Here is a 24412-nt window from a genome sequence, read left to right as displayed (position 1 = left end):
AAGCCAGCAATGTTGTTTGCCAGTGAGAATTATTTTATTTTGTAAGTAACTTCCATGAAGTATTGAGCATGATTTACAAAAGCTTTGTGACTTTTAAAAGAGGGGGGAATAAAGAACATACATACACATCCATAAATACCAGCATCCTTTGTCTTTTGTCATATAGAAACAAGAATCTTCTCTTGGATGTAAAATGCAACTTGATCATACAGTGAATGAAAGAATATTTAAAAAAATGAAAATATATTTTAGAAAGTATTAAATGTCTATTGTGGAAGATTTGGAAATTTTAGAAACCTTTATAATAGATTAGCAGCAAGTCTTCTCTTTTGCTGAATTCATTCTGTCCTTGTTTCCTAATCCCATTAGATTAGGGCTCTGCTTGTTCTTGGCATCATCTTCTCTACATATCTGGATTTACGTAGGCCAGAAACTCTCCCCAGATAACATACGCAGTCTCATCCTTTCATATTAGTGACGATCCTGTTTATTAACTGTACTTAATTATCTTTCTATCTGTTTAATGTACTACATAAAAAAATCTCTTCCTTTTAAGGCAACTTCTAATAGTTACAAACTCCCATCTGTCATGTTCAGTGGCTAATTCTGGGGCTTCTCCTTGTTTTATTCAGTTTTTCATACCCTATCTTTTTTGTCTTATTCCACAGAACTCTTTTATTTTTGGTCCTTTTTATAATCTTGTTTGGTCTGGTCGGTCTTTGCTAACTAAGAAAGTACCTTATTTTCCCAGGATGCAGTATTCTTGTGAGAGTAAGAATCCCTTATGAGGTATATTTGTACATGCTTTCCTAGCTAATCATTTCCTGAGTTTCTGAACTGACCATCCTTACATCTTATACTTTGCTTCAGTAAGAACTGTTTCCATATGTCATTTATTTTAATTTTCAGCTTTGATAGACATGCTCATATCCCCAAAATCACAAGTGAAAAAGATACATATTATCATTTCTGTCAGACCGAGGATATATACCTTGTAGTGAAGTATACAATATTTTCTCCAGCTTCTCCATCTTTTAAATGTTCAATTTGTTTTAATGCCCCATTCAGTTGATTTTCAGTGTGTTATCTAGTAAATTTTCAATGTTACTATCGTTTTTTTTTTTTTTTTTTTGAAATTAGCTTCATTCTCTTTTTATGAAATGGATCATGGCTCTTTAAACCCAACCAAACAAAACATTTCAATGAAAACTTCTCATCTGTTTACTTAGAACTGTCTTTTATTTGGTTTTCTCCAGTATGTTTAATTTTTTAGGAACTCTTCCTTAAATTTATTACTCCTGCTATAGCTTAAGAATGTAGAGGACTGACTATATATAATTTGAATTCAATGAAAAAGATAATAGTCACAGGGTATTAGATAAAATGTATGAACCATTTACTTAACCTTAAAACATGTAGATAAGTTCATCTTCAAAACAACCCTTTACCCAACCCTACTTTCTAAGTTGGTATGTTTTTCTTTACTTGTATTCATTAGCAGACTATTCCCACCTAGTGTTCTATTTAGTTAGAATTACTTTCCCCTACTAAGGGAACAACAAATTAACCTGATGTGATTGCAAATATAACTAAATTCCGCACTTGTTTTTTAGCTAAACCAAAAAGCTACATTATATGCGCGCACGTGCGCACACACACACACACACACACACACACACACACACACACACACACACACACCCTGAGCCCAGCTAGAACAGGAAACTGTCTATGGATGGCTGATTGAAAATCTGTTATGCCAAAGTGAATTGTTCAATTCAGTTTAATGATATTGATAATAATACTCTGCTAAGCTGTGCAGGGGAAGCAAAGATGAATTATACATCATTTTAATTCTAAAAGAACTCTTAACAGTTATTTTGCAAGAAGACATCTTCATTATGAAATGAGGCCAAAGATTACTTGGGTGAGGCTCTATTGAAAGGATGGATCCAGTTGTTGGTATAAACCCTAATATGGGGATCCCCCACTTGAATAATTCCTCTATTTGATCACACTGCTGTTCTCTAGACTCACATGAAGGATAAAAAGCTTCAGCCAGACCCTCATGTAGCAGCAAGGCTGGATCTTGCTGTTCAAAAGTTAGAAAAAAATTTAGTGAAGCTTAACTCCCTGCAGGGAATATTCCAGTACCATTACCAAACATATTCTGGGAAAACACACCATGAGGGGAATATACTAATAAAGGGAAATATGCTGTTACCATACTGTGGAATTGAAGAATAATGGAAAGTTGCCCATTTCAACACTGTGGGAAGGTATTCTGAAATTAGATTTAAAGATTATTAATGCAAAATATAAATGTTTCATGTAAATGCTAGGCTCCTACTGGATTTATGTAAATATTCATTCATTATGTATCAGGAAGTTTTGTGAAATTATTTGTAAATGTAACTTCAGAGTGATAGTCTTTCTTTTAAGAAGATACCTGCATTATTATATATGAAAAACACAGAGAAGTACTGATCCAAACAGGTCTTTTTCCTATCAACCTAGGATGGTTTCTGGAAAATCCAGTATCAATACTAATACTTAATACTTATTTAGTATTTTGAAGTCTGTGGAATACATTTGTTACTATCATACAATTTGATCTTCAAAATAATATTGCAGATAGGTAGATAGGGGAGTAAAGTAAGGTTTGTAAATCTCTGTGGATTACCATACTTCTAAGTGGAAGAACATTCCCACAAAACATGTGTCATATCCCTACTATGTGTCAGAGACAATGATTGGCACTAAGGAGAGAAATATCAAAGACTGGCCCTAAATATGTCCTGAAGAAGCCCATATTAAATTTCATTGAATGGCCCTATGCTAGGGAACTCAGGTCTCCTCTGTCTACTCATTCAGTGAATTTTTCTACCCCACCAGTGGCTTGTCACTGAGAGTCCTTCCATGTGTTGTAAAAACTTATCTCCCTTTAAAATATTACCATTACCATGGGAGAGTCGCATATAAGTTTTACCTGCTACTAGTGCTCTCTTATTAATTATTTGGTGACCTTGTTCTTAAAGGATAGGCAATGAAAACATTCCCTTGTAGAAGGAATTATAGAATAAGCATTCTTTGGAGCTGGGAAGGTTTGAAAGGTCTGGGAGAGTACAGAGGCACGGAAGACATACCGCTGTAGGATGCAAAAGAGGGATGGGGATGTTTCTGGAGCATTAAGTCAGCACTTAGAATGCTTTGAATCTACTTAACAATCTTACCAAGAACCAGTTTAGACCAAGGATAGCTATTTAAAGATGTGTGTGTATGTGTACACACTCACACATATATATATGCGCGCGTGTGTGTGTGTGTGTGTGTGTATATATATATATATATATACACACACACATACACACATATATATTATGTATGTGTGTTATATATATAGTATATATAATATATATCTTATAATGTACATAAAATATACTATATATTATACATATGTTATATATGTATATACAATATATATGTATATATTAATATTTCTTAGGCACCAATATTAAGACAGAGACTAGGTTATGCTCCAATGACTGATACAGCAATGAGCAAGAATTTCATAATCCTTCACCTCATGGAGTCCACAGTATAGCAGGGGTGTGGATATTATCAAGTAATTAGAGCTTCTTGCTGCTATGAAAGAAGCTTGCACAACAGTGGAACCCAGTCCAGTCTGGGATGTAAGGGAGTTCTTTGTGTTCACATGACAAATTGGACCCTATAACACTGAGAAAAGAATAGTGAGCAGAGTTCTTGTCATTACTTAAATCAATAATTAAGGGGCTCTTTCAAAATAATATTTTCAAGGAAAAATGATAAAATAGTTTATTTGTTGAAATCCTTGAAATACACTGACTTGGCTGACATTGAAACTTATCTCATCTTTACAGAAAATACATGTCTTCAAGAAGACCTTGCAGGCACTGATCTACCCCATGTCCTCCACCACCCCTCACAATTTTGAGGTCTGGACGGCAACAACACCCACCTACTGTTACGAGTGTGAAGGGCTCCTGTGGGGCATTGCCCGGCAAGGCATGAAGTGTTTGGAGTGTGGAGTGAAATGCCATGAAAAGTGTCAGGACCTCCTAAATGCTGACTGTTTGCAGAGTGAGTACCTACTTAGGCTAAAGACATATATGCATAACCTACATGCTTTCATATTAGGCCTCTGCAGTTCTTGCTGGTTTTCAGTAATTCCACCCCCTACCCCTCCTAAGATTCACATACCACCCATGACATTATATTGTTGATGCTGTGTTCCCATAGTGCCAGGCTCTGACTTAGATTCCTCAGAATGACCAATTGCATGCTTGTCCAGTAGAAAACTTGAAAGTGGCTTCTGATCTGTTTGGTTACTTCCATCTCTTAATAGCCCTGTGTGGAAAGTGGGAGTGTGTCAAGTTATGTTCCTCAAACAAGGACTAAGGCACACCCTTGTAAAATATATTTTTAATATTTATTTATTTTTGAGAGAGAGAGAGAGAGAGAGAGAGAGAGAGAGAGAGAGAGAGAGAGAGAGAGAGAGAGAGAGAGAGAGAGAGAGAGAGAGAGAGACAGAGAGAGAGAGAGAGAGAGAGAGAGAGAGAGAGAGAGAGAGAGAGAGAAGGGCACAGAGAGAGGGAGACACAGAATCCAAAGCAGGCTCCGGGCTCTGAGGTGTCCTCACAGAGCCCGATGCAGGGCTCAAACTCATCAACAGTGAGATCGTGACCTGAACCAAAGTCAGTTGCTTAACCGACTGAGCTATCCAGGAACCCCAGAAGGCACACCCTTGTGATTACAATAATCTGAATTCTTTTCCAAGCCTATTTGGTATCTTGGAACCAAAGGCTTCATTTTTCTCCACCAAATGAACAGGAATAATAAAATTTATCTCAGAGGTTTATAGGGAAGACAAAATGAAATAGTCTTTGCTAAGAAGTTGGCGAATAGGAGATGCTCAGTGAATATTAATGGCTTCCATCCTTTCACACTTCTGTATAGATACATATCACTTCAACCTTTAAAAAGTTATCTTAAATTTTCCATCTCCAAAAGAAATTATTTATACTAATATTTTATATTAGGTCCAGTAATGCCAAAACATCACAGTCTAAGATATATATTATTGACTTCACTCCTGCATTGATTTGGTTGTGGCTGCTGGCCTTAAATTACTAAAGCAAAAAACAAAACAAACAAAACACATCACCAAAGAAATGTACTTAAACATGTACTTTCATTTGCAATGTTTTTTTTTTCATGACTAAATATTGTCCCCTCTGTTTACTGTTTATATGAATATAACCAATGGATAGAGTCCATAGGCTTCCTAAACTTGAGGGGGATCAGAGAAAAATGTCAAAATAAAGATTAAATCACAAATGCTGTCACTTTTGGTTTTGTAGTAAGTCATACTCATTCTACAGTTTTCTCTCCTTTGTTAGTATTCTTCCTACACAGTCAAAACTATCAGATCAAATGGAGGCTGTTAATGGTAATGAATGCATTTTTTTTTTTTTTCAGAATAGGTAGTGTGTCTTTGAAAAAAAATCTAGGAGTAACTGCTTAAAAGGAAGGGGGATGGACTCAGTACTAAGCTAATTTTCATAATCTCATAATCCAATTAGAATTGAGTCTACTTATTTAAAAAGTGAATTGTAAACAGGCATCTTAAGAAATAAGCCTATTAGGGTGGTGACGTTTGAGAAAACAGGAGAAATATTGTCATCCAGAAACAAATGGCTTGAGGGGCACCTGGGTAGCTCAATTGGTTTAAGCATCTGACTCTTGATTTTGGCTCAGGTCATGATCTCAAGGTTCATGAAATCGAGCCCCATGTTGGCCTCTGTGCTGACAGCAGAGATCCTGCTTGAGATTGTCTCTTTCCCTCTTTCTGCCCCTTGCCAGCTCTCTCTCTCTCTCTACCAAAATGAATAAATAAATTTATAAAAACAAAGGACTTGAATATATTAATGAAAAGAAAAGGTGTATATTATACCTCAGAAATTAGCTGATTTTTCTTTCAGTGTTTTAGAGACTAAACATGTCACCCATTCTTTAGTTTTTAGAAGCACCTTTATAATCTATATCCATTTCTTAAGATGTGTTGGTGGATATTGGTTAAATTAAGCAAGTTTTTCTATGTGGTTATATATTAAACTCATTATACATTATAAATTTGAAGATACTTTAAAATGTACATGTAAAATAAAAAATATTTGTGAAAAATTAGGGTGGGTATGAATGGCCCAGGAGGGCAATATTTTCTTTAGTAATACCTCCATACTGTTTCCCTAAAATCCACACTCACATTGAACAGAAAGAAGCTTTGCCAAGTATATGAATTCAACGTCACGCCTTTCCACAATAACTATCAATATAATTTGAAAATTTCTCTACAGAAACTATGAGATTTCCTTAAGAAATTTCTATTTTCATTGTGTTAAGCAAGAATTTTGCGCTGGTGGCACACCCTGTGTAAAATATTTCCATGTATGCCTACAATGGAAGAAAAGGACAGAGTTAAAAGAAAAAAAAAAAAAGGAAATTAGAGTTGGAAGGTCTAGTCTAACTAATATAGCCTCCTATAAAAATGAGGATGTTCTATGATTTCTTTCTCAAAATGGTCAATCTGTTTGAACACCTCGAGGAAGAATTTAACACCTTGGCAGGAGCTTAATTCATCACTAGAAAATTCCTATGTATAAATTACAGCTTGAATCAGGCCCTGCCTCCTGGTAACTTTTACTCTTTAAACTCCTATTCTTTAATCTTACCAATGGAGGGGAAATATTTAATATATGTACTTCAATTGTATATGACAATTTTTCAAATACTTGTCTTTTTCAAATAATAGGCTTCTTCAGGTTTGTAGACCCTTATTATTTTGCTAGTTTTTTTTTTTCTGAAGACATTGAGTCTGTCAACATAGACACACACAAATACTCAGAATGAAAACAAAACAAAACAAAAAAACACTTTACATGTGGTCTGACTAGTGATCCATGCCAAGGAGAGGATATGCAAAGTTACTTCAAATTCATTTGAGTTTGGTGTTTCATTCCTATCCAGTCTTGTGTCCATGATTTATACGCTTGCAGTCAAGTGGAATGAGACCAGGTGATTGAAAACCCCGTTCACTGCTCCAGTATTTTCTCACAGAGAAGCATGGAAATGTCAGATAAGTTCCCCCAAACAGCCTCACCTCCATTCCTGTCTAGCTGATTTCATTGGTGATTCCTTCACTTTACCATCTTCTTGGCTCAAAGCTGGAAACCATGCATAGTGGTAGACAGAAACAGGAGACCCAAGGGAAGTGGTTCTGTCTTTCAAAGAAGAGAACTGATTCATTCTTGCTCCTTCAGTTTCAGCCAGTGTCAGTAGCCAGAGTCCACCTGTTTTTTCCTTAATAACTTGTTAGTGGCCTGCTATTTAAAAAAAGTTATTTAATTCTTATTTTGGAAACAGAATTTGGTGGTAAAAGAACTGTAGCTAATCGAGAAGCTGTTTGTCACCTGCATGAACTGAATATAACCCATAAGGAACTTGACGTGACAGTTACAGTGGTAGTTTTAGATAAAGAACCAAAAAGACAAAATGTATGTTGGCTGGGGTGAGGTTGTGTGCAGAGTGAGACGTAAGTAGAAGAGAAATCATGTATAAAATACTTTCCTTGATTATTGTTTTGAAGTAGAAAAGAGACAACTCAAAAAACTGGAAAAAATATACAAATAATCATGGTATGTAACCCAACTGGCTTATACTTCTTTTCACATCTCCAAAGAAGGAATCCCAAAGTCCAATGGAATAAGCATTCTGCCTAATTTTAATTTTTAACTGGAAAGTATAAGTACCTGCATAAGTACAGAAAATATTTTGCCAAAAGTTCAGGAAACTAGTATCTTGTGAGGTGATCTTTCATTCTGTGTGTTTTCCACTGACATGATATTAAGCTTCTGTGTTCTGTTAGCCATTGCAAATTGATAGCATTAACAAAATTTGGCTAGGACACTCCTTTCTGCAAACTAGATATTGATTCTGTTTCTTTTGTATTCGTATTACCACATTTTGCAACTGTGATATCTTAAGACATTTATTTATATATACTAAATAGCTACTGTGGGTGGGAGCTTTATTCTGGGCTTTCAGAGCTCAAGAGAACATAACCACTGCTGTCCCTGGATTCAAGCATATTTTCAAAAACTTACATGAGTGGATTTGAACACATATCTTGGAATCTTTTAACCTTCTACTCTTTTATCTATCTATCTATCTATCTATCTATCTATCTATATATCTTTAAATTCAACTTAGTTAACATACAATGTAGTCTTGGTTTCAGGAGTAGAACCCCATGATTCACCTCTTACATGTGGCACCCAGTGCTCATTCCAAGAAGTGCCCTTCTTTAATGAGTACTTAGGAGGCTTAGAAGTAGGATTCTGCGTATCCACTGCTCTAGGGTGGAGCTTTCTTTATGTCTCCAGAACCTAGTACATGTTTTAGCATAGTTAGATGCCAATAAATGTTGGTTAAACAACAAATGAGGGCATGGGAACTGCAGTAAGAAATAGCATGTTATGGTTTAAAGATCATTTTTCCATAGAATCATAGATGGTTAGGGGAGCCTTTGAGATCAGTGGATTGGAGAACCCAGTCTACTGATCTTACTGAATTGACGCAGTCCAGTTTCTTGTCCAAAAAGAATCAAATAGATATTATAGATAGGGTTAGAACCCAGGTCTATGAATTCCCAGCCTCATAATCTGACTTAATTTGTAAAGAAATACACAAAGTTTGTACTAAGGGAAAAATGGAATGTTGTTGGATTTTATTTTTGGTGCTTTTCCACTCTCCCATATAGTACCCCTGACTTTTAGGCAAACTATGCTGCCCTGATTTTGGCTTCACATGATGATGATGACTCAAGGCATGTCCACTGTGGCTAACACATAAGCTTGGAGTATATGCCAATCACAACATACCTACTGCATTGACTTTTCAGCAACACTAAAGAGAAAATAATAAATTAACATGGGTAAAAGTGGAACTAGTAGTTGAGTTACTTTCACACAACGGTCATGAACCTCAAGGAGTAAACTAATAATGGAGCATTTTCAAGTGTGGGGTAGGCTGCTGTAGGGAGATAAAAATGGTGAATAAGCCTTATATGATGCCATATGTTCAACATAACAGAAGCAATGGATATCTGTATATATCTATGTCTATATTTCATAGTCCTGAGTCACTTGAGAAAGATCTGGCTTTTATTCTTGCTGCTACCAGAATTTTTCAAAACTCTCTGAGCATCACTTTCTACATATGTGAAAAGAGTTAATAATACTGGCTAACGCTCTTCGGCTGAACACCACCAGAAACATGTCTGTAGTTTTAAAAGTTCACTTTATTATCCATTGCTGCAATGGAGAATACGCATCAGGATAAACAATAGGGCATCTCAATAAGAGGCTATTAGAAAGCAGACATTGCTCTGGATCAGTTGTTGTCTTGAAATGCGGACAATTCTATGATTATGTGGGTTAAAAAACCTTATCTCCAAGCAGGATAGACAAGAGTGCGTCTAATCGCTGTACTTAGCAAAGAAACAGTGGTTACTCATTAGGAGAAAGAATGTTTGGTATTTTGTGATCTGTATAGTGACCTTGTTTTCCTTTGTGCTTAGTCAAACTTGTGAGATGGCCTTGTTTGTCTCACATTAACACTGTCACAGAGTGACCGTGTGTGAAGTTGGTGTCCTGTGAGTTTGCTCGTGTCCAACGGGAGAATAACATGGCCTAGCTTTGAGTGCCAGACCAGCTTCCAGCAACATTGTGAACTAGCTGTGTCAGCCAACTTCATTTCAAAGGCTATTTAAGAAAAGAGAAATAGAAAGAAATCTTGTGTTTAATATTGTCTTTGTTTTCCTTTTCCTTTTTTTTTTTTTTTGACAGAGACATGAGAAAAATCTGTTACTAAGAGTGATAAGAACAAAAAAGATCTTTGCTCTATCTCTCCCTTGATTTCTTCTTTTCCTTACATAGTAAAGAGACTTTTGAAATTGAGGACTTTTTTCTTTTTTTCTTGGTTTTAACCCTGATCTATGTAATTTGTGTTGCTGCAGTAACTGGAAAAATTCTAGAAAGTTAGTATCGAAACAATGCTCATGAGGAGAGCCTGGATGGTTCAGACAGTTGGGCGTTTGAGTATTGATTTGGGTTCAGGTCATGATCCCAGCCAGAGTCCTGGGATTGAGCCCCCTCATCCATGCTCAGTGCGGAGCCACTTAATATTCTCCCTCCCCTGTCCCCACTAGTCCTCTCCCCTGTTCCTGCTCTCTTTCTCTCTAAAATAAATAAATGAATAAGTAAATAATAAATGAATCTCATGAAATGTGTAGTAGCTTTGACACACAATTTTGAGTGAGCCTTCCTGATTTTATCATCTTTAATATGCAAATCTTTCTTGACTTGTTCTACAAGTTTGCATTCACCAATAATGGTACTATTGAATATGGTAGAAGTTGGGGGTGGGGGCAGGGAAGAAAGGCTGAATTTTGGTTTTGGGCCCAAGCTCAATAAAGTAAAATTACTTTATGGATGGTGGCAGTTCCATGAAAGGGGACCCCCCCCCGCCCACATTCTCCCATTGTCAGCGATGGGGCACCAATGAGAGTGGGAGATGATGATCTCCCAGTAGCTCTGTGATCTTCCAATTATTCTTCTGTTAAATGTCAGTCCTTTGTTGTGTTTGCAAAATAGAGTGGAGTGTGTGGCTTTGATTAAGAGTAGAGGTTATGGCTGATTTGAAGACTAGAGGTGTTGTGGGTCTTCTCCTTGGAAAGATTCAAGGCATATTAAAAGAGGAGGGGGGCGCCTGGGTGGCTCAGTCAGTTAAGCGTCTGACTTCGGCTCAGGTCACGATCTCACTGTCCGTGAGTTCGAGCCCCGCGTCAGGCTCTGTGCTTACTGCTCAGAACCTGGAGCCTGTTTCAGATTCTGTGTCTCCCTCTCTCTCTGACCCTCCCCTGTTCATGCTCTGTCTCTCCCTGTCTCAAAAATAAATAAAACGTTAAAAAAAAATTAAAAAAAAAAAAGAGGAGGGTTAAGATTATCTTGGATGTAAAGCCGCTAAAGAGAAAAGATAGAAAATACTAGCCACCAGCCAAGTGCCCACCTACATGATTTCATGGGAAAGAAAAACAGAAGCACCATGAGCAGGCCACCTACAGGATTATACTGGGAAAGGAAAGAAAAACTATGAAGTTTCTTATGTTAGGGACTCCTAGAGAACCACCTCAGTATCAGCCCACCTGCATGCATTTCATGCATATTAACCACCTGCCTACTCTGAGTTCACCAGCTTCAAATGCAGGTAAAAATTTTTGGATATGAAAAATAAAAATATTGTAATAATAATATCTCTTTGTTTCTCTGAACTTTAAATTTTCTTAAATCTTTAAATGCTTCATTGGCTCCAATCAAGCAAATAGTTACAGAGCATTTAGCACATGGCTGATATTGGGTATGGCACTGTTCATGGGGAGACTTTACAAGTTGTTTCACAGGCCAAGTAATCATATAGCTAAAATCCCCAAATTCCATTTTAATGTATAATTCTTTAATTAGTATTTGTATCTTCACCTTGTGACATCTAGATGTTATACTTGCTTAATTATTAGAATTGAAACTTAAACATTATTTCATTTAATCCTTACCATGACACTGTTAAGAAAGATACTATTATTTCCTTTTGTTTTTCAGATGAGAAAACTAAGGTTTACAGAGATAAAGTAGCCCAATTTCAAATGGGTAGTAAGTGGCAAGTCAGGATTCACACGTGTCTTCCTTCTTCTAGCATACCAGCATCACGAGCCACTCTGCTCCTTTGCCTTATTTAAAAGTGATTTCCTTGATGTATTTCTTCCATTTATATCTGGACTTATGCCCTTGTTTTATGCTCACTATAAGTGCATGAGGTATATAGGCCAACCAATTGCTGCTTTCTAGTGATGGGCACACAGCCTTTGTTTTCTGAAAATTTCAAACCCGAAGCCAAATGCCCAGTGTATTTTGTCTCTTCGTAAGATTCCACAGCACACATAACATTTTACACTGAATTTATTTTTGTTTCTTCCAGGATCATGACCTCAGGGTAAGAGTGTATACAAAATTCCTAACACATAAAATTGAACCTGTAGCCAAATTAAGTACTCAATATGGCAATCATTTTAGGTTTCCCCAAGAAATATTCTGTCTTCTCTATTTTTTGAGTGTATCCTATTTTGTAAGCAGCATGTGTGATACTTGGAATACATATTTAGTTGAGATTGGCCTTATAGGCTAGCATGTAAGATAAATGAATACACAGGGAATTGGGTCAGTGAAGATAAATAGTTAAGAATTTTGCAAGGTAGTGGCTTGAAATCAGCTATGGTAGGAGTATTTACACCACAGAAATCTGCTAATATTACAGGTCAGGTTTTGTTTGCTGTTGCTTTTGTTGTTGTTGTTTTCCCATAGGGGAGGGGAAAATGTGACCACTGTGTTAGGGAAGCCCCTATTTCTGTTAAGGAAGAGATAAAATCATACATTGAGAATGGAGGTTAGTGGAGTGAGGTAAGTGACTTGAAGAAAGTAGAAATGTTTTGTAATAGCTATTGAGAAAAATAAGAAAGAGAAGAGATTGAGACCAAGAGGGAATATTGCAGTTATTATATGTATGTACCTGAAAGAAACACTGAAATTATCAATTGCTGTGTAAAGGTGGTAAAATTGTGAATTTCACATGACATTTATATGTTTTGGGTAATAATAAAAATTATAGAGACAAGTAACAGTTCTGATTTGCTGTCCCTTTAAATTTTGTAGAAGGAAACCATGTGGGATAAGTTTGCCTCTGTCTAAGGATGAAATCTCTTGCAGTTTTGTTGTGTATAATTGTATCGTCTGGTTTGTCAATTAAGTGTTTTTAAAAGTAACAATGATGGGGGCGCCTGGGTGGCTCAGTCGGTTGAGCGTCCGACTTCAGCTCAGGTCACGATTTCGCGGTCCATGAGTTCGAGCCCCATGTCGGGCTCTGGGCTGATGGCTCAGAGCCTGGAGCCTGCTTCCCAATCCTGTGTCTCCCTCTCTCTCTGCCCCTCCCCCGTTCATGCTCTGTCTCTCTCTGTCTCAAAAATAAATAAACGTTAAAAAAAATTTAAAAAGTAACAATGATGCATTCCATTTGGATAATGTATTACACTTTATAAAGTGCTTTCCTGTACATTATCTCTTTTGATCTCATTTACGGTTCATCCTTTGTTGACATATTATTTACTGTATTTCTGTGCAGCTACCAGACCTTCTATAATACACTTTGAAGGAAGAGTCATATAAATGCAAATTTGTTTATATCTGATGACTTTGAGAGAAGCAGACTAAGTCTGAATGAAAACAATAGACCCAAAGGGTTAGAAATTCATGGCAAATCACAGCTATTTCAGAAACAGTTTCATTAGAAAACTCAGAGGAGGTATGTGGGTTTGAAAAACAGTAGGGCAATGTAAAGTACTTGTAGATCAGTGACAAAAATTAATTACAGATTTGTCTTTATATGGCCAAAGTAGATAGACAAGTTGAATCATTTCCCTCAGACCAAACATGTAAGAGTGAAAGTAGAAGTTTTAAAATTCCACATATCTTTTCTAGGAATAACAGAGAAAAGGTTTAAATAGAAGTCTCTGATCCTCTGCTCTCCCCAGAATAGTGGTTTCAAAGTTTATGACTGGTCTCTTTTCTACATATTACAGTGTTCTACTCCAACATCAAGGGCATTGGTGAAGGATTTCACAGATAATTGTCAAGCTTACCTAATTTACTTCTTTAAAAAAAATTCAAGAGGCAGTTGTTGAGTTTAGAAATTTGATTCCTTTAGATAAAAAATTTCTTGATATTCTACCTTTGAATTTGGCACTTGTTGCTTGAATGGGCATTATTTTGTGGGTAGTGGTCAGCTGGCTCTTCCTGAATTTAGAGAAATAATTTAAAATATACTTAACTCTCAAGAACGTTAACACTTTTTTCCTGTAGTCTTTTGGGAACACTAATAGCCAAAACAAAAATAGTTACTTAGAAATTGGAGGAGAATTACGTTTTATGGCACTTTTAACCTGTTGAACATTCATTCTTAGGATGGCTGTCACATACCAAACTTTTGGGGTATTTTGAATCTTGCAGTAACTTTTTCAAGCCTCCACTGTCTTTCTATTTAATGAATATTTCAGTACTTGAAGTACAATATGCCTCTTGGGTAGCTGGAACTATTAAATGTAGCCTAAACTAATTTCATTGTATAAGAATTATGCACTGTGCAGTTAAATCATTACTGATAAATTACAAGCATGGTTAATTGTTTAAGGATGTGTAATCTACTAATGTGTAGCTGTTCCAGGGCCTTTTTAAACAGATGACTGGGACATTTATAATGTCCTTTCAAATTACCTTAAATGCAATGCTTTCATTTTTAGTATATTTTAATGTGGTTTAAGACTCAAAGGTTTATTTTGTTTTTTAATGATAAAGACAGGGAATATGCTCTTTCTATCATTAAAATATTCATCCCTTTAACTTTCTCTAATTACATTTTGGTTATTATGAATGTATTTTTCCCACATTAGGAAACAAATGTTATACTTTTAAATAAATGCAGTTTTTCACTAAAGTACTCCTGTTAAATTGATTATGAATTTATTATAAGGAAAGTTAACATCTGACCTCTTCCTCTTTGTCTTAGATTCTATGCTTAAATTGGGCTTAACATGCAAAGACTTATATTCAAAGAACATTACTGAAGCTATCCTTTGTGGTAGAAATGGTGCAGATAAATTATCCCATTTAGGGATGCCTGGACGGTTCAGTCTGTTAAGTGTCTGACTTCGGTTCAGATCCTGATATCAAAGTTCATGAGTTTGAGCCCTGCATCTGGCTCTGTGCTGACAGCTCAGAGCCTGGAGTCTGCTTTGGATTCTGTGTCCCCCTCTCTCTCTGCCCCTCCTCCTCCTCTCTCTCTCTCTTTCTCTCTGTCTGTCTCTCTCTCTCTCTCTCTCAAAAGTAAACATTAAAATTTTTTTTAAATTAAATTATACCACTTAGTGTCTAAATGTTTCACTAGATATTAGTATGCCTATTTCAGGAGTATAATATTTCAAAAAATTGTAAGTTGGATAATACAGTCATTTAGATGAAAATTGGAATTGTTCCTAGCTATGAACATGAGTTTTGTTGTTTTGTTTTTATTCTTTTCACAACATCTCAGTTGTTCTGATCCAAAAAATATTTGGTTTCAGCAGTGGCAGTTCCTGCAGTATTGGTACCTGGGGTTTTGCATTCTCATTTCATTCTCACTAAGGAACCATGAGAGTTGGAATCATGGTTTGCTGTTTACCTGTTGTATAATAGTGTGCAACCCACAGGCCACACAGAACATTGAGAGTATCTGGCTGGTAGTTGGAGAATGTGAGGGACCCAAGAACTGACTTTTGGAAATCCTTCACTGCCAAAAGGGTTGGCGTTATAAATAAAAATGCCCAGAAAGTTGAGACCAATCACCAAAGTACTAGAAATCAAAAAGGGTTTTAAGTAGAAATAATTCAGCCTGTTGACAAGTGTGGCCATATCACAGAATGAGAGTTCAAGCCTGTGGTCTGTCAGGTATTTAGAGATGACCTAGCCCAGTGGTTTCCAATTTAGTTCCAAGTAAAATCTCACACTATATTTCAATATATAAGAGAGAGTGGTGGTGTTTATTTTATAAGAAGAATTTAAGCACTCAATTATGATAAATTCCATCATTAAAAGTAAGCACTTTGCACACAAGTATTTGAAATTCTGATTTTTGAATGACACTTGCCTTACATATACAATCTATGTCTCACATTTGTGTGTGGTATATATGTGGAGTATATGATATCATTATTGTGTGCATTCTGTTTGTTTTGAAAATTTAGATGACATATTTCTACAACCCCTGATTTCATCAAATAACAACAGAAAAATACTGGGAATCATGCAAGCCCATTTATTTGCCATTAACTCAAAAGACTAGTTCTGAATATTGTCCATCAATATTTATTTGTCCTGATCTTGTCCTGATCTCTCCTTAAAACTAAAGCATTTATTCATTCTCATATTCCTTCCTTTTCTCCCTCCCTCGGGCTATCACAAAGTAACTTTACATACATGTACATCACCATTGATTTTTCCATTATAGGAGCAGCAGAAAAGAGTTCTAAGCATGGTGCCGAAGACAAGACACAGACCATCATTACAGCTATGAAAGAAAGAATGAAGATTAGGGAGAAAAACAGGCCAGAGGTGTTTGAAGTAATTCAGGAAATGTTTCAGATTTCTAAAGAAGATTTCGTGCAGTACACAAAAGCGGCCAAGCAGAGTGTACTGGATGGGACATCTAAGTGGTCAGCAAAAATAACCATTACAGGTAAAAGTAGTTATCTTTAAAATTTCGATTCCACACTGAGATTTTCACGTCTTAGAAATCACTGCTAATAATAAGAATAATAGGTAAAGTAAGTAGACTTTTTCTTTCTTGTCAGTATTGACCAGTGTAGTTGTATTTCAAAGTTCTCATGTATATACTAGATAATTGAAGTAATTTCAGTCTGTTGGTTGTTCTAATCAAAAGCTCTTCCAGAGGAAGAAGGTTGTCTTTTACAATAGACTCATCAATGCCCTACAATTTCCAAGAGATTAGCTTTGTAGCTGTCTGCCACTGATAAATTACAAGAGTAGCTAAAAATCTCTTTAGCCAGTTTTTCTTAATGAGAAAACACACATTGTTTTACTTAATCCGTGATCGATACCCCTCAAACAATTGATCCTAGAGTCAAGGCAATTTGAGCTTAGTGATGTCTGAAAATATGAACTCCTGAAGTTGCTTACAACATTAACAACAAGCGCATGCATGTTGTGTTAATGTTACCAAGCGTCTTAACTTACTCATATGGCACTTATAAGATAAAGAAGCTTTTTATTTACTAGGTTGACTTGATCAATAGTGATAGCAAACTTGGGGTGATATGACTCTTGGTTTGGGTTCAGGTAATAATCTCATGGTTTATGAGATCAAGCCCTGAATCAGGCTCTCTGATGACAGTGCAGAGCCTGTTTGGGATTCTCTCTCTCCCTCTCCCTCCACCCCTTCCACGCTCATGCTGTCTGTCTCAAAATAAATAAACAAACTAAAAAAAAAAATAGTAACAGCAAGCTCATAAATAGAAGTACAGTTTAAATTACAGACATTTGGATTATGTTGGATAAACTTTTGCATACTGTATGTGCATCATTATTTCTCTATGTGTGTATGCAGTAATCTATATATAAGTATATAGCTGATGTGTATATGAAAGTGTATGTATATAGTTAATATTCATTTCAAGCAGAAGCAAATATTCAAGGAAGGGTTTAATACTTAGCATTTTAATTATTACATTAAGTATTTTTTTAAGTCCTAATGCTCATAATAGAAGCCCTGGAAGTGCATCTGTAAACCCAGTGTACAATGTGTTAGAAAATGCTTCATTATAAATAGTCCCTTTTTTTTTTTGAGGAAATCTTTATATTAAAATGTCCATTTTGGCTTATTTCAGTGGTTTCTGCACAAGGCTTGCAGGCAAAAGACAAAACAGGGTCTAGTGACCCATATGTTACTGTTCAAGTTGGAAAGAACAAAAGAAGAACTAAAACCATTTTTGGAAACTTGAATCCAGTATGGGATGAGAAGTTTTATTTGTAAGTACATAGTGTGAAAATATTATGCTTGTTAATGCATTTGGGAATAAATTTAGTGGAGGCATGCTAAATATAGAAGCAATAAGTATCTCATACTATCTATGCAAAAAATATAAAAAGTAAGATTGTTATGAAGTCACTTAATACTCTTATATTCTTTATTCTTTATCTTTGGAAGCAAGTGAGTAGAAAGTATTTCAAACAAAAGGTGGCAATAAGTATATAGAAGCAATAAGTATCTCATACTATCTATGCAAAAAAATATAAAAAGTAAGATTGTTATGAAGTCACTTAATACTCATATTCTTTATTCTTTATCTTTGGAAGCAAGTGAGTAAAAAGAGCATTTCAAACAAAAGGTGGCATGGTTGGGGTGACTTTACAGGAGAAAAAGGAATAAATAATTTTGTAACTTGGGTTGACCCAACGCAATGAGGAATTTACTGGCTTGATTGACCAATATTTTGACGTCTGAAGATTTATGTCTAAAGGCAATAGATTTGGGCAGGATTTGGCCCATCCCACCTACACCATGATGAAATGGTTGATGATAACTTTTACAACCTCTCATTATCTTTGAGGTCATTTATTTTTAAGCGTCTTATATTTTACACTAAACAGCAAAAAGTTATTTTTCTGACATGGGTTCTTTTCTTTCTAGAGACATAAAATTACTTCCACTTAGCATTTGGTAGAAATGAAAATTCCTAACCCTGAATTTAAGGACAGTCATTTCATTTTCTTTCCTCCTTTCTGTGCTAATGGCTTAAACATGGATCTTGTTAACATGCTAAGTAAGTGAACTTAACACCTCCAGCTTGTTTGGGAATATAGGCAATAGTGAGTAAGAAATGAAAATGTGTATACGGGCTGATGAGGGAAATGTTGAGAAATAGACTTGGGAAGTTTGTTGGGACTAAATAACAGTGGGTGCTATAGAATGAGTTTGGATGGTTCCTCCCTTCACACTGATAGAAGGAACCATTTTTATATTCCTTCATTTGTTAACAGAAGGCAAAAATCAATTGACAGTCATAATTTCAAGCCTCGAAAGCAGTAAAATAATGAATCAAGAAGGATAAGGGCAACAAAAAAGGACAGGACTATGGCAAACTTAGAGCAACTGACTCTTGGAAAAATAGTCTAATTCTAGAGTACTTTGTGTTAAAAAATCCTCTTCATCCCCCTATTGCACCTATTCCACCTATTCACCCCCCTTTATCCCAGAATTCCAGACAACCAGTGATCTTTTTACTGTCTCCATAGTTTTGTCTTTTGAAGAACGTCAAAGGGTTGGAATCACACAGTATGTAACCTTTTCATGTTGGCTTTTTTCTCTTAGTAATAGACATTCAATTTCCTCCATGTCTTTTATATGGTTTGATAGTTCATTTGTTTTTAGCACTGAATTTTATTCCATTGTCTAGCTGTGTCACAGTTTATTTATCTGTTGACCTACTGAGGAACATCTTGGTTGCTTCCAAATTTTGGCAATTAAGATATAAAGCTGCTATAAACTTTCATATGCAAGTTTTGGTGTGAACATAAGTTTTCAATTCCTTTGCGCAAATGCCAAGAGGCATAATTGCTGGATTGGATGGTAAGAATATGTTTAGTTTTGTAAGAAAACCAGCAAACTGTCTTTTAAAGTGGGTGTACCATTTGGCATTCCCACCAGCAATGAATGACGGTTCCTGTTCATCTGAATCTTTAGCATTTGGTATTGTTTATGTTCCAGGCTTTGGCCATTATGATAGGTGCATCGTGGTATATTGTATTCACTGTCATTTCTCTGATGACATATGATATGCAGCATTCTTTCGAATGCTTATTTGCCATCTGTATATCTTCTTTGGTGAGGTTTTTATAAGAATTTTTAAAGAAGAGGTGTTTTTTTTTTCTAATTGTTGAGTTTTAAAAGTCTTTGAATGTTTTGGACAATAGTCCTTTATCACATGTGCTTTTTGAAAATATTCACTTCTTATTCCCTTTAAATTGTCTTTCTCTACTTCACTTTTTAACACATGCACAACTTAAAACTGTTCTGATGTCCTTGACTGCCAATTCTAACATCTCTGTCCATTCTTAGTAAGTTTTGCCTGATAGATTTTTCTCTTCATTATGTGTCACATTTTCCTGCTGCTTCACATGCCTGGTAACTTTATATAGGATGCCAGATTGCAAAAATTACCTTGCTGGCTGATGGATATTTCTGGCATCCTATAAATATTTCTGAGCTTTGCTGTGAAAAATAATTAAGTTACATGGAAACAGTTTGGGGTTTTTTTTTGGATGTTGCTTTTAGAATTTGTTAGGTTGAAATGAAATAGTGCTCAACTTTGGGCTAATTATTCCTCAATACTGAAGCAAGACTCTACTGTGCAGTTTCCCCACTGACTCATGAATGATAAATTTTTCCAGTCTCCCAGGTAGAAACAAGCACTATTTCTGGTGTTGGTCAGTGCTGGGCACTGTTATTTGTAATTCTTTTGATGCCTCTTACCTGGGCCTTGAGTGGTTTCAATATGTCTTATCATGACTTACTTGATTACTCAAGAGGAACCCTCTGCAGATTGTCAAACTTTTCCTTCTGTTCAGTTCTTTTTGACATTATGCCTGTGGCCTTTAGCTGCCTTGGTCTTCCTGGATTTTGGCTCTGTGTTTTTCACTCAGAGTCCAGTGGACTCCACCTGAGTTCCTTCTCCTTGCACAGTGACCTGAAAACCACCTCAAGGCAGTTAACTGAAGTAATCATAAGGCTCACCTTATTTGTTTTTTGTTTCCTTGGGATCACTGTCCTTTCCTGGCACATCTCCAGTATATTAAAAACCATTCACTTTGTCCACTTTTTGTTTTTTTGTGTGGGAAGGTATCTCAAGTCCATTATTCCCTCTTGACTAGAATTAGAAAGTCTGGAAATCTGAATTTAATTGATAAGTAGAATTAAATAAAACAGTATGAGAGTCAACACAAGGCATGTCAAGCAACAGCCAAGTTCTAGAGATGTTTTGTCCATAGATTGCCAGTTATGTGTGTGAAATAAAGCATCCATACAAAGGAATACAATAGTATAAATACTTATTGTAATATTTTAATACTGCAAGGGGTTCCCTTGAGAAATCAGCTGAATAATGTAATGATAAGTGCATACATGTGAGGACACTACCCAAGAACAAGATAAGGACTATCCAGAAGGTCTAGGTGTGCCTGCCCGATGCTCATCCAGGTCAGGAATTGAGTTTGTTCCCACCAGACAAGATAGAAAGCCTCATAATTGATGGGGCATGTATACAGAAGAGTATACTGGAATAGACAGTTGAGACAAGAATTATCTGTATTTGGGGGAAGTTTTCATATAATTCACTGTACTGTATGCCTTTGGTTTTTATTTTGAGAAGATGCATTATCTACAATGGCAATAACAATATATCTATTTTTTAAGCAACACTATTTTCAAGGAAGGAGAAATTCAAATTCAAACCCATTGCGCTCTGCTGTTCATATCATATATATATATATATGTATATATATATATATATACACACACACACACGCATATATATAATTTGCATAATATTTTCACAATATTTTTTGCTCTACAGACTATGTGTGAGTGTTAAGTTATACTCACACATGTTTTCTATTTGTCCCATTTAGAATACCAAAAACAAATGCCTAAATTTTCAGCAGTAAGTCTTTTTGTTGCTGGTTTCTAGAACTCCACCATTCCATCCATAATAGTGAGTTTCTACATTGCTGGTTCTGGAAAATATTATTTTGAATCTACCTGTGCATGCTTTCATTTTACCATGAAAGGCATGAGAATTTCAAATTTATCTTCTTTTATAAGGAGTTTTCTTTTGCAGAAGAAAATGAGTTCATATTGAATTTATGTGAAGATTTTGAAAAATGCATACAAATCATAGATGAGCTCATCCATGCCTCCCACTACCTTGACAGTTCTGCCCTGTGAACTGGAGTGTAAAAACGTGTCCTGACATTCTGAAAATAGGATATCTTATGAATAGTATGGCTATAGTTTGCATTTTGGGTAATTAAATTCTAAGCTTTAGCTTTTTCACTATGAAAAATAGTAAGAATCTATACCTCACAGGATTGTCCTATTGAGATTATGTGTATAGATTTCATGGCACTTGGTAAGCATTAAAAATGGCAGTATCATTATTAATTGTAATTATTACCATTAATAACATAATCACATCCCTTGTGGTAAGATTCAGGACTTTATAGCAAACACGGCAATAATGTTTTCATGTCAAAAAAATCTCTTCTGAATAGTGAGGCCAAGAGAAGACTAATGAACAAAGTGCTGTAAAAGGAAAGTATTACTGAAAAGAATTAGAGAACTAAAATTAGCACAGATCTGAGAGATTGTTTTATTCAACTCCCTCATTTTAGTGAAAAGACTATTAGGTAGGTAGAGCCAAGACTACAAAGCAATCCCCTGTTCTGAAGCCACAAAGAAGATGCAAGTAAAAATAAAGAGGAGTATTTTTTCTGACACCTAAACTATTCTCTTGGGAAAAGTCCTTTGACCTGAAGAAGGCAGGCACTCACAAGGCTGATAAGATGAAAATGAAAATGAAGTAATTTTTCAAACTTTTTTTGTTTGAAAGTTTAATAACCCCTCATTAATGGCAATCTGATACTCTCAAGAGATTAATGCTAAGTAATTTCTATTTTAATTTTAGCTCTCTTACCTTGAGTTAAAAAAAGAAGTTTAAAATTTTAATCTTCATAAGACTATGGATGTTGTATGAGTTAAGAATGGGGCACTCTAGAAGGTTTCTGCCAAGAACAGAGGCATGACCATTTGAGCCCTTGCAGAAATACAGGTTAGGAGGGGTTGTAAACACATACAAGTTTTAAAGCATCATATGGCTATTAATTAAAATAACCTATATGAAAGTGCTTTGAAATGATAAAGTATTACATAAATCTAAGGTGCTTGTTATCTTTGCTCTTTGATCCAAGTAAGTTGTATATTTGATCATTTCATAATTAATTATGACATTCGATATTATTTTCCTATGCTATAGTTAATGAAATGTTTTATGCTTATCACAAATCATTTCCCCAGGAGGAAAAGGTGTAAGTTTCTTCTAGTGGATTTTAGAGAGAAAATGGCAGTATAATCTGCCTATTTGAATAAAATTTTGGAGTTAAGAGGCTTACATTTATGTTATGTAGATACTATTCTTTCAAGACTCTATGGTTGATAGTTGGTGCTTTGTTTTTGCTAAATTATAAAATGAAAACAAAACTTCATGCTGACTCCCTCCTATAGGGAAGCTGGTAGACATGTGTTATTTTTTAATTAAAGTTTTTATTTAATTTTTAGTTAGCATATAATGTAATATTAATTTCAGGTGTATAATATAGTGATTCACCATTTTCATATATCACCTGGTGCTCACCACAAGTACTCTCCTTAATCCTCATCATCTATTTTACCCATCCCCCATCCACTTCCCCTCTGGTAACCATCAATTCTCTATGGTTAAGAATCTGTTTCTTGGTTTCCCTCTCTCTTTCTTTTTTCCCCTTTCTTCATTTCTTAAATTCTACATATGAGTGAAATCATATGGTATTTATCTTTCTCTGATTTATTTCACTTACCATATTACCCTCTAGCTCCATCCATGTCATTTGCAAATGGCAAGATTGCATTCTTTTTCGTGGTTGAATACTATTCCATTGTGTGTATGTCTCACATCTTTATCCATTCATCAGTCATCGGACACTTGGGCTCTTTTCTTATTTGGCTATTGTATAGATTGTTATAAACATTAGGAAACATGTATCATTTTGAGTTAGTATTTTTGTATTCTTTTGATAAATGCCTAGTAGTGCAAATCCTGGATCATAGGATAATTCTATATTTAACTTTTTAGGAAACTCCATACTATTTTCCAGAGTGGCTATACCTGTTTGTGTTTCTACAAACAGAGCAAGAAGGTTCCCCTTTGTTAGTTATTTTTTTTAATTTGTATTAAAGAAATATTGTAATTTAAAAAATGATTATTATTTACTTTTGAGAGAGAGAGAGAGAGAGTCAGAATGTGAGCAGGGGAGGGGTAGAGAGAGGGAGACATAGAATCTGAAGCAGCCTCCAGGCTCTGAGCTGTCAGCCCAGAGCCCAATGTGAGACTCAAACCCACCATTCGTGAGATGATGACCTGAGCTGAAGTCCAATGCTGAACCAACTGAGCCACCCATGTGCCCCTAAAAAATTATTTTAATAACATAGCCTAGTCAACACAATGCCTGTGGTAGGAGTACAAACATATTCCCATTATTTATGGTGGTGTTGAACAGGCACAGCAATGGTGTTTAAACACCTTACTTATGTAATTGACTAGACAACGACCTCCACTTGCTTAGTGGATATCAAATTCCACCCACATTTCCTAAGTGCCCATTTATGCAAATCGCTGTACTTACAAGGCCAGTGGAAAGTACTGACTTGAAGAGTGACTTCACATTACGCCAAAAAGCCATCTAGACTACAACTTGATAAACTTAAGTTCCAGAACTTTTTTGGATAAACATGCCTCTTGACATCCAGAAGCCCTTTAGCCCCTGTGAATCTGTTTCACCATGGACAG

General features: G+C 35.6%; 1 protein-coding gene across 2 annotated transcripts in view; it reads left to right on the top strand.

The window, feature by feature from the left end:
* UNC13C (unc-13 homolog C) overlaps nucleotides 1-24412 on the top strand; it is a 675102-nt gene that overhangs the window by 322087 nt on the left and 328603 nt on the right. For both annotated transcript variants that reach the window (XM_045059288.1, XM_019832393.3), the window contains 3 exons: nucleotides 3903-4122; nucleotides 16246-16473; nucleotides 17642-17783. In XM_045059288.1, the coding sequence (XP_044915223.1) occupies nucleotides 3903-4122; nucleotides 16246-16473; nucleotides 17642-17783 (590 nt within the window). The remainder of the gene's footprint in view (nucleotides 1-3902; nucleotides 4123-16245; nucleotides 16474-17641; nucleotides 17784-24412) is intronic.

This window comes from Felis catus, chromosome B3, assembly GCF_018350175.1.
Source record: "Felis catus isolate Fca126 chromosome B3, F.catus_Fca126_mat1.0, whole genome shotgun sequence".
Lineage (NCBI taxonomy): Eukaryota > Metazoa > Chordata > Mammalia > Carnivora > Felidae > Felis > Felis catus.
Note: the sequence above shows the minus strand (reverse complement) of the source record. Positions and strands in the feature narration are given on the sequence as shown.